The 10,000-nt window shown below is 37.8% G+C and overlaps 1 protein-coding gene across 4 annotated transcripts in view; it reads left to right on the forward strand.

The window, feature by feature from the left end:
- Nucleotides 1-5,872, forward strand: part of LOC144963254 (uncharacterized) — a 38,815-nt gene extending 32,943 nt beyond the window's left edge. For all 4 annotated transcript variants that reach the window (XM_078897120.1, XM_078897121.1, XM_078897119.1 and 1 more), the window contains exons 6-8: nucleotides 1,192-1,335; nucleotides 2,810-3,070; nucleotides 3,972-5,872. In XM_078897120.1, coding sequence (XP_078753246.1) covers nucleotides 1,192-1,335; nucleotides 2,810-3,070; nucleotides 3,972-4,190 — 624 coding nt within the window. In that variant the 3' untranslated portion in view covers nucleotides 4,191-5,872. The remainder of the gene's footprint in view (nucleotides 1-1,191; nucleotides 1,336-2,809; nucleotides 3,071-3,971) is intronic.
- Nucleotides 5,873-10,000: the final 4,128 nt, after the last annotated feature.

Here is a 10,000-nt window from a genome sequence, read left to right on the forward strand (position 1 = left end):
AAACATGTCCGTTACACAACGAGTAAGTTTGGTATAAAAAGAAAAAAAACAACTTGATCTTTAACTGAGTAAACTTAGCAAAGCATCAAACATGTCCGTTACACAACGAGTAAGTTTGGTATGAAAAACGAAAACAAAAACAAAAAACTTGAGCTTTTATATAGATAGTATACGCTTGGCTAAGAAGCTCATAACATTGCCATCTGGAAGTATAATGGACCAACACACAAAACTGTGTGTATCCATGAACGTTTATAGTCTGGTCAATACAGTTCAGTGAGCATTACTCATAAACGCGGATGGTAAAAAACAATAACAATGACGTCATCTTCGGACTATCTATAGTGCAATCTCTACTAAAGGTGCCCAAAGCGCTTTACAAGGGGTCCTTGACCAACAGCAACACGTAACATGTAGGACGTGCAATGCGATATTACATTTCTTTCGGACAGATATAACGCTGTTGTTAACGGCCAGGTACTCATTTTACACCTACCTGAGCACGTTGAGAGAATGTAAGTAAAGAGCCTTTTCCAATCACTCAACTATGCGCTGCGCGAGGCTCGAATCGAACCCAGGACCTTCTGATCCGAAAGCGAGTGTCATACCACAAGACCACATAGCCTCACGTTATGGAATATGTACCCCATCATCTCCAAGCGGTTTTATGCCGGGATGAAGTAGGTGCTAGTAATTGAATTTATAGCCACACATTTCAAAAACGGTAGCCTGGCAAATCATTTCGAACAGTATGTATATTGGCTGCTAAATTGCTTTTATTCCAGCCCTCTCATTGGAAAACCCTATAATTTCTTAGTAAATACGTAATCGTTGAATAATGCTTTGAACGCGTTGAATTCAAAATTTGATTTAACGCTTGTAGAATATTTTCGCACATTTTATTGGTGTGAAAATAGATGTAAAAAGACAGCTGATTGGTAATTATAAATAATTTTTTGGTGCGCATGAATACAAATCCAACGTTTTTAGTTTTGGGTCAAATTGTCATCCAAGCAGAAGGAGAAAGATACTCGCAAGCTCGTTGTGTTATTGGCACGATAAAAATAACTCGTTTAAAAATACAAAGAGATGAAAGAATCGCATAATATTCAACAATGTTAAAACCAACAAGGGTTCGCACCGAAAGCGCTTCCTTGATGTGGTACCTGAAATTGTTTCATTTATTGTCAGAGAGCGGTTGCTCCCCCTGGAAGTGTCTTCCTCATTGTGGGCGTCTCCAAAGGACTTGCCAAGGCCAAGAAGAAGACAAGGGAGGTCATTCTGTTGAAATGCACAGACCCCAACGGAAATGCCGTACTGATTTCGGCAGATCAGGTAGCCTACCTCTATTTTTTATTTTTATTTCGATGATAATGTATGACGGGTGTTAGTCTAAATGCACATATTTGCAGGTCTGATAGCCGAATGTAATTATGGGGTTAATTTAACGTTGTTGAAATGGGCAATATATTACTTTGGTTTGAGAGTATTTCCATTCCAACAATAAGCCCGTAACAAAATTTGGGTTATCAGACCTGTAAATAATTACACGTCGGTGAGAGTGATTGACCTCTGCTGTATATTAAACGTTGAGTCTAATCATCCTAGGGGGTCCTGATAGAGTTCAGTTGGTTGAGACCGATCCCGGGTGTAGTAGAGATTTTTTTTCTGCCCCCCCCCCCCCCCCCCTTGTCAACCCAGCAGTGATTGGGTAGCTAGATCCGTTAGCTCTGGTGGAAATTACTTTTCGATAGACTAGCGTCCTTCCAAAGGGTAGCAAGCAGTTGCTATTGTCCGTTTCACGCTATAGATAGTATGCGCTTGTCTAAGAAGCTCATAACATTGCCATCCGGATGTATAACGGACCAACACACAAAACTGTGTATCCATGAACGTTTATAGTCAGGTTGATACAGTTCAGTGAGCACTACTCATAAACGCGGATGGCAAAAAACAATAACAAAGACTTGTTTGACGTCATATTCGAACTATCTATAGAAACCGGATAAACTCCGGCCCCATGGAACTCATGGCTCTGAAGAACTACTACTAATAATCCTAACGGGAGGCCTTCCGAAAGCTCCTACATCACCAGTATTCTTTTTTCTTTATAATGTTGTAGAAGGGGGTTTGAGAGGGGGAAAACTTTTTTATAATGTTCTAGTATGGGGTTTGGGAGGGGGGTAGCTTTCTTTTTAAAAAAAAGTTTCCCCCCTCCCAAACCCCCTACTAGAACATTATTTTAAAAAACACGAATACTGGGGATGTAGGAGCTTTCGGAAGGCCTCCCATCCTAACTGCTGTGGGAGCGGTTTTCTAATGGGAAAGACATTCTCAAACTAACGACAAGATTCTTCATTGCAAAAATATTTAATAAAGCCTGTTATTGCTTTGGCAATTCGGATACAATTTGATTTTAATATCATTCCAAGAGAATTCCAAGCGGAACGAATGTCTCAATGCGAACTATTTGTTTTAAAACATTTATTCGAACACATTAAGTCTTAAGCATCAATCTGATGATTACGAATGTAAACCATTTTGTTATTACATTCAATTTAGTCAGTGAATTCAAATTGTTTAATAAACGATATAAAGTCCACCTTTCATACACACTTGTTCAGATCTTTATCTAATTGTTTAATAATAATAAATTCATTCCCTTTATTCATCCCCAAGGGGAACTTTGTCTTTAGATTTTCAAGTAGTCAAGTCTGCTTTTGGCCATTTTTAGGTTATTCAAATATGTCATTCTCTGTCTCAACGCAACTCAAATAATGGATTTTATTATAAAACTGGATATTTTCAGCCTGGTGAGTTTGTAGAAGTGGAGCCTCCAGCCAAAGGCGAGTCGAAACTCTCCAAGAAGTCATCAGAGTTGATTCTGGCCAACCGTTACCCATCCCTGGTGAGGTTTGTCTACGGGGACCATGTTCCACGCCTGACTCCGTGCTCCTACCTGTTTACCCTGGTCGACACCTTCAAGGAGGACTCGTTAATCGGCTGTCTGTTGTATCCAAAACACGCCATTCTTATTGAGTTACCCGTCATGTCCTCTCTCAGATTCCAGGTAGGATTTAATTTTTTTTAAATTGAGCTTTTATATAGCGCGATATCCACTAAACGTGCTCAAAGCGCTTTACAAAGGGTCCCTGGCCAACAGCAACACGTAACACGTAGAACGAAACATGACGCCTGTTAGGCGATAATGCATTTATTCCGACAGAGACAACGCTGTTAAGGGCCAGGTATGAGTACGGTGAGAGAGTATGAGTAAAGAGCCTTTTCCAAGGACTCGATTATGCGCCGAGCTAGGCTCGAACCCAGGATCTTCCAATCCGAAAGTGAGTGTCATATCACCAGCCCACATAGCCGTACAAATTTTCCTTGTGAAGTCTAAAGCAACTCTGTTCCTGGGATGCAGTCCGCTAGCATTCTGAAGTCGCCTCCAACGTCTGGCTCTGATGATGTCTGAAACCATCTAAGTTTTCTGCTAGAGATAGATATTTGGTCAGATGATTCTTAGAACTTAATTGCAGAACTCCCAATGCCTCATTATGACTGTTGCACTCTGCGTGTCCAACAGTATTGCCGATACTAGGGCTTTATAGCATTTTTCTTTAACTCTCTTCTTACCGGCTATTTTCCAAATATTTTTTTTACAAAACTTCACACCTACCAAGCACAACAATATATTTTTCTTACTCAAACAGAAAAGCAAGAAGCACATTCTATACATAATATTGTTCATCAAAATGAGTTTTACAAAACAATATCGAGTTTTTAATAGCTATAATAAACGTATTTTTTCTAAATATAGTGATGTACAAAGGAAATAAGAAAGAGAAAATTGTTGGTTGCATCGTAACGAATGTGATGATTTTCCTATGGTTGGTAAGGAGAAGGTTAACTGATTTCGGGTACCTTGCCGGTAACAACTGACCGCTTTCCTAATTTGTGTTTTGTTTCAGACTGCCCTGAACACCGAGGACCTTCTCCAGCTCCCGTTGCCTCAACACGCCCTAGATGTTGTAGAAGAAAGACGCGCTACGTTCATGACGGACCTCAAGCTGAAATGTAAATTCTTGCATCGAGTGAGTCAGGGAGAGGGCACCGACATTTTGGATGATATGCAGAGTGCAACTGTCAGAACGAGGCAGTACGCCAATGAAGCCTTCTTCTATTTGTAGATGTTTGTATATTATATCACACCTCCAGTGAATTTGTTATTGCGTCTTCAGAAACAAAATAAAAAGAGAATATAATTATTTAAACTTAAAATTATAAGAGTCGAAATTGAGAAATTCAAGTGAAAGGAGAAATCGGTTGCAGATTAAGGACGTACATTCATTCTTCTCATGAAAAAATAGAAAAGATTTAACTATAATTTTAATATCAAAATTTTCAAAATTTAATTTTAACATTATATCCATTAAATATATTACCGGATTATGGCATTGGGTCACATATTGAAGGACATTTTATAACATTTGTTTCAAACATTCAAGATTGTAGTTCGCCAGAGTGAATAACGTGTATATTTCAATTTCGAAAAAGCTTCGAAATATGCAAAGTTTGTTCATCCGAAATTTACGAAAAGGCAAGTTATACTGGTATAGAGTTTTAATTGGTAAATTATACTCTTAACATAAATGGAAAACTCTCCTCCTAGCAAATAGATGGTTTTCTAGTCGCTGGTCATAACTTCAACCAAGATGTTGACGGGAGGATGTGCACAATAAATTTCTATCTTTCTCTTGTAAATTTCAATATCAATTTTCTCACTGTTTTTAATAAAAGTCAAGAAATCCTCAAACCCCGCCCTATATTAACGGCCCATTTGATGTCTAAAGAACTGTATATCAATAAATTAAAGGCTTGATTATATATACTAAATATATACCATTGCTTTGTAAATAAAAACGTCTATTAGATCGCAGCCATCGTTAAATTATAGCCTGACACTGACCAAAACATGACGTCAAAAGACAAGTCTTTGACCACAAAAGAAAGCAAATCGTGAATTGTATTCAATAGTTCAACCAATGGGATCACTTGTTTCCTTAAGCTCTACTAACGACAACTCACTAGACGCTACACAAACCTAAACAAAATGACGTCAAACTATAAGCCTTAGATGTTTCTTGTGTCAGGCTATAGATAGTATGCAGATGACGTCACTCAGGCATTTGTTATTGTTTTTGCCATCCGCGTTTGTGAGTTGTTCTCACTAAACTGTATTAACCAGACTATAAAAGTTCATGGTTACACAGAGTTTGTGTGTTGGTCCGTTATACTTCCGGATGGCAATGTTATGAACTCCTTGGCCAAGCGCATTCTATCTATAGGTAGTATGCGCTTGGCCAAGAAGCTCATAACATTGCCATCCGGAAGTATAACGGACCAACACACAAAACTGTGTGTATCCATGAACGTTTATAGTCATGTTAATACAGTTCAGTGAGCATTACTCATAAACGCAGATGGCAAAATACAATAACAAAGACATGAGTGACGTCATCTTCGAATTATCTATATGTTAACGATGGCTCCAGTTAGATACACTAAGATTTCTTACCTTAAAACATTTCCCTTTAAAAGACACGACAGCTGATGATCAAATTTTTGATCCGAAGAGGTCTGCTCAACTCTTTTTATTTTTATTTATTTATTTTTTTTTTGTAAGCGAGTGTTATTCACTACGTCTTACTATTGAAATCCAGACATAAATGGTAAAAGATAGAAAAAGGAGAGAGAGAGAGAGAGAGAGAGAGAGAGAGAGAGAGAGAGAGGAGGGAGACAAGTAGGGAAGGAAGGAGAGAGAGAGGTAGGGAAAGACGGAGGGAAGGAGAGAGAGAGGGAGAGAGAGAAAGAGAGAGAGATGAAGGGAGAGAGAGAGAGACAGAGTGAAGGAGAGAGAGAGTTAGGGAGAGTAGGGAGAGAGAGAGAGAGAGAGAGAGAGAGAGAGAGAGAGAGAGAGAGAGAGAGATGTATAAGAAGGCAAGCTAAATAAATAACATTGAGTGACAAGAATTTAGAAAATCTCCAAAATTATTGTCGTGAGATGATGTCATTTTCGAACAGTGATATTTTTCCCCAAAAATGATTATTATGTTTTGTCATGGGTTTTGTCTTGTGTTTATTCTTTCTGCTTTGTTCCGGTACTGTTTCACACACACACACACACACACACACACACACACACACACACAAACGCATCTTTCCAGATCTTGGAGGTGAAATTGACTCGTTGAATTTCGAAATAAGAAAAAATGAACAAGAGTGTATGAAAGGTGCCAGACAATACACAATATTTTGTCTGACACCTTTCATACACACTTGTTCGGTTCTTTATCTTACACCGGTGCCTTCTCCTTAATTTCTTAATTTGATAAATTTCAAAACCAGCGCTGAAAATGTCAATGTGATTATGTGTGGAATATCGTTTTTTCTATGAATTACTAGGATTTCGGATTTTGTCATGTATATTTTCAGTACATGAATATGACTAGACTATAAAGTGTTTTGTTCCCCTTGTACAATATGCTTTTATGATTGATATCAATGTGGCCTGCAGCTGTCCCAATATTATGGTCTTTGGTCGGGGAGAACATGAGTCTTGTCTTGACTTACTTGACTTATGAGCCTTTCGCATCTCTGTCATCGGACAGGGACGCCTCCGCTGCCTCCACCAATAAGAGGTAGAAACAAACGATTTTTCTTTGAGCCGGAGATCAAAGCCAACGATTTGAAGTCTTAATTATGAAAATTGAGTTGTCTCTGTCAGAAACAAATTGTAATATCCCCTAAAAGGCGTCATGTTGATTATTATATGTTAAGTATTGCTGTTAGCCAGGGACCTCTTGTAAAGCGCTTTGAGCACGTTTAATGGATATTTAATTCATTAACTATAAAGCGCTTTGAGATGTTTGGTTCATGGAAAGCGCTCACAAATGCCATGAATAAGAAGAATGCTTCATACAAAGGTGCTGTGTTGATTTGTTTTGTTTTGCTTTTATTTTGGTTTTGTTTTGTCTTAGGACAGTAGTTTTTTCTCATCATATTTTGAAGAATTTGTTGAAATATATTTGAAACTTGTGTTGGTGTCCTTTGTCTTTTTTTTACGAAATGAGTTTTGAATTTTTAAATATTTTTTGTGTAGATAGACGTCTAAATGTGACCCATCGTCTCAAAACGGTATTATGTTGGAACGAACCATATGCTTAAAAGCCGGATTTAATGTTGAACTGGTCAAAAATATAAACTGATGGTATTAGCACCCTAAAATATGGTATCCATTCTCCTCAATAAATCGTATAAACTCAAGTCTGATATTTCTGGCTATAAATTCAATTTTCAACATCTTAACCAACCCGACATAGTACCGTTTTGAGGTAAAGGGTCACATATGTGTAGTATTTTTTTCTGTTTTTATTATTCTTCGTCTCCCTTTTTATTTTGTGGGATGTTATATTTTTTCTTTTTAATATGAAGAGTTTGTTGAAAGGTTTCCGAAAGAAATACTTTGACTTTCCAATATTCATAAGCATTGCTCAGCGGAACGGTCTTTGCTTCGTACCCGAATGGTACCGAGTTCGAGCATCGCTGTGCATGTGTGGCCTTTAGCAAGTCACCTCGCCCTAGCTCAATTTGCGACGCAGAACACCTGCTAACGCCCGGGTTATTCCAGTCTTCTCTTGGAATAGGATTCAGTAGTCTGATGTCACGCCTCCCGGCAACGGCGGCCATCTTGGTTCTAAACAAAGAAAATCATTACTTTTTATTCTTCAAGCTGGCTAGAACTTTTCATATGCTTTGTGATCAGAATGTGTAAAAGTCAAAACATGATCAAATTTATGTTTTTTTTTTCCCTATGGATACGCTTTTATGCTCGCCGGAGAAATATTTCATACGGGCGTCCGCCATTGTTCCGATAGTTTAGAGCCAGCGTTACTAAGTTACCATGCGTCATTAGGAAGGAAGTGACGTTACGACTGTTGAAGAGTATTAACCCAAGAGACAAATTTCCCCTATGAATGGGATGAATAAAAGGAATTAAACAAAAATTGTATAATGTCTGACTCTTGCCGACTCACCTGTACCGTGGTATAATGATAAAACATTTCTTTCAGTTTGACCTGAAATGTGACCTCTCGTCTCAAAACGGTATTAAGTCGGGATGATTAAGATGCTCAAAATGGAATTTGTAGCTAGAACTATCATGGTTAAAGTTGAGTTTATATGCTTTATAGAGGAGAAGGAATATCATATTTTACTGTGCTAAATATCAACGTTTCATATATTTGACCAGTTTAACAATAATTTGAATTTTTAGCATCTGGTCCATCCCACATAATACCGTTTTGTTCGAAGGGTCACACATATTTTCAAATATCATGATTGAATAATATGCTTAACTTTCCAGATGTCTACGATTTCAAGATATTTGACAAGTTATGGGACGCCTTAATTCATTTATGTTTGATTTTTTTTTTAATCTAGGCAAATATAAAAATATTATGTTTGTCAATTGTACATATAGATAGTATGAAGTTGACGCCACTCAGGCCTTTGTTATTGCTTTTTACCATCTGCGTTTATGAGTAATTCTCACTAAACTGTATTAACCAGACTATAAACGTTCAAGGTTACACATAGCTTTTCTGTGTTAGTCCGTTACACTTCCGGATAGCAATGATGTGAGTTTCTTAGCCAAGCACATACAATCTATAATTTTGTAACGAGAACACTTGGCTTTTTCATTGCTGTAATTGGATTCAATAGTCTGATGTCACGTCGCTCGGAAACGGCGGCCATCTTGGTTCTAAACAAAGAAAATCATTACTTTTAATTCTTCAAGCTGGCTAAAACCTTTCATATGTCTTGTGATCAGAATGTATAAAAGTCAAAACAAGATAATATTTATAATGTTTTTCTCCTCTGGATACACTTTTATGCTCGTCGGAGAAATATTTCATAAGGGCGTCCGCCATTGTTCCGACAGTTTAGAGCCAGTGTTACCAAGTTACCATGCGTCATTAGGAAGGAAGTGACGTTACGACTATTGAATCCTATTGTGTCCGATCTACTCAAAACTGTATTATGTCAGAGTGTCCAGAAGTCAAAAAGTCATTGCCAAAGATAAATAAATGAATAGAAATGTGTGATTTTATTATTATTATTATAATTTTTATTTGATAAAGCGCCAATATCCACAAATAGTGCTCAGAGGTGCTTTAAGATAGTTTTTTTTTTTTAAGTATCACACATGTTCATTCATTCGGCAATAAGTCGGTTTTTAAATGCCGTTTGAAGACTGGTTGACTTTCACATTGTCGGGATTTTATCTCTTTCGCCTACTGCCATGACTGCAATCTGTTGTGAGAAGCCCCTTGACATGAATCGTAAACTCTTCTCAGATCACTAGTACTTGTGCGGCTATATGGTCTAGTGGTATGACACTCGCTTTCGGATCGGAAGGTCCTGGGTTCGAGACTCGCGCTCGGTGCATAGTTGAGTCCTTGAAAAGGCTCTTTACTCACATTCTCTCACCGTACTCAGGTGTAAAATGAGTACCTGACCGTTAACAGTGTTGTCTTTGTCCGAAAAATTGTAATATCGCCCAACAGGCGTTATGTCCCGTCCTACTTGTTAAATGTTGCTGTTGACCAGGGACCCTTGTAAAACGCTTTGAGCACATTAAGTGGATATTGCGCTATATAAAGCTCAATTATCATAATTATCACTTACCGTCGGGATCAGTGCGTGCAGTGATCAAACATATTATTGTTGAGAGCTCTGACAAAACGTTTCTTGTTTAATAGATAGTATGCGCTTGGCTAATAGGTTCATAGCATTGCCATCCGGAACTTAAAAAAAACAAAACTCTGTGTAACCATGAACTTTTATTGTCCGGATAATACAGTTCAGTGAGAATTACTCTTAAAAGCGGATGGTAAAAAAAACAATAACAAAGACCTGAATGACGTCAACTTCGATC

Source organism: Berghia stephanieae, chromosome 1 (genome assembly GCF_034508935.2).
Source record: "Berghia stephanieae isolate SIO BIC M18660-M18661 chromosome 1, UCSD_Bste_1.3, whole genome shotgun sequence".
Classification (NCBI taxonomy): domain Eukaryota; kingdom Metazoa; phylum Mollusca; class Gastropoda; order Nudibranchia; family Aeolidiidae; genus Berghia; species Berghia stephanieae.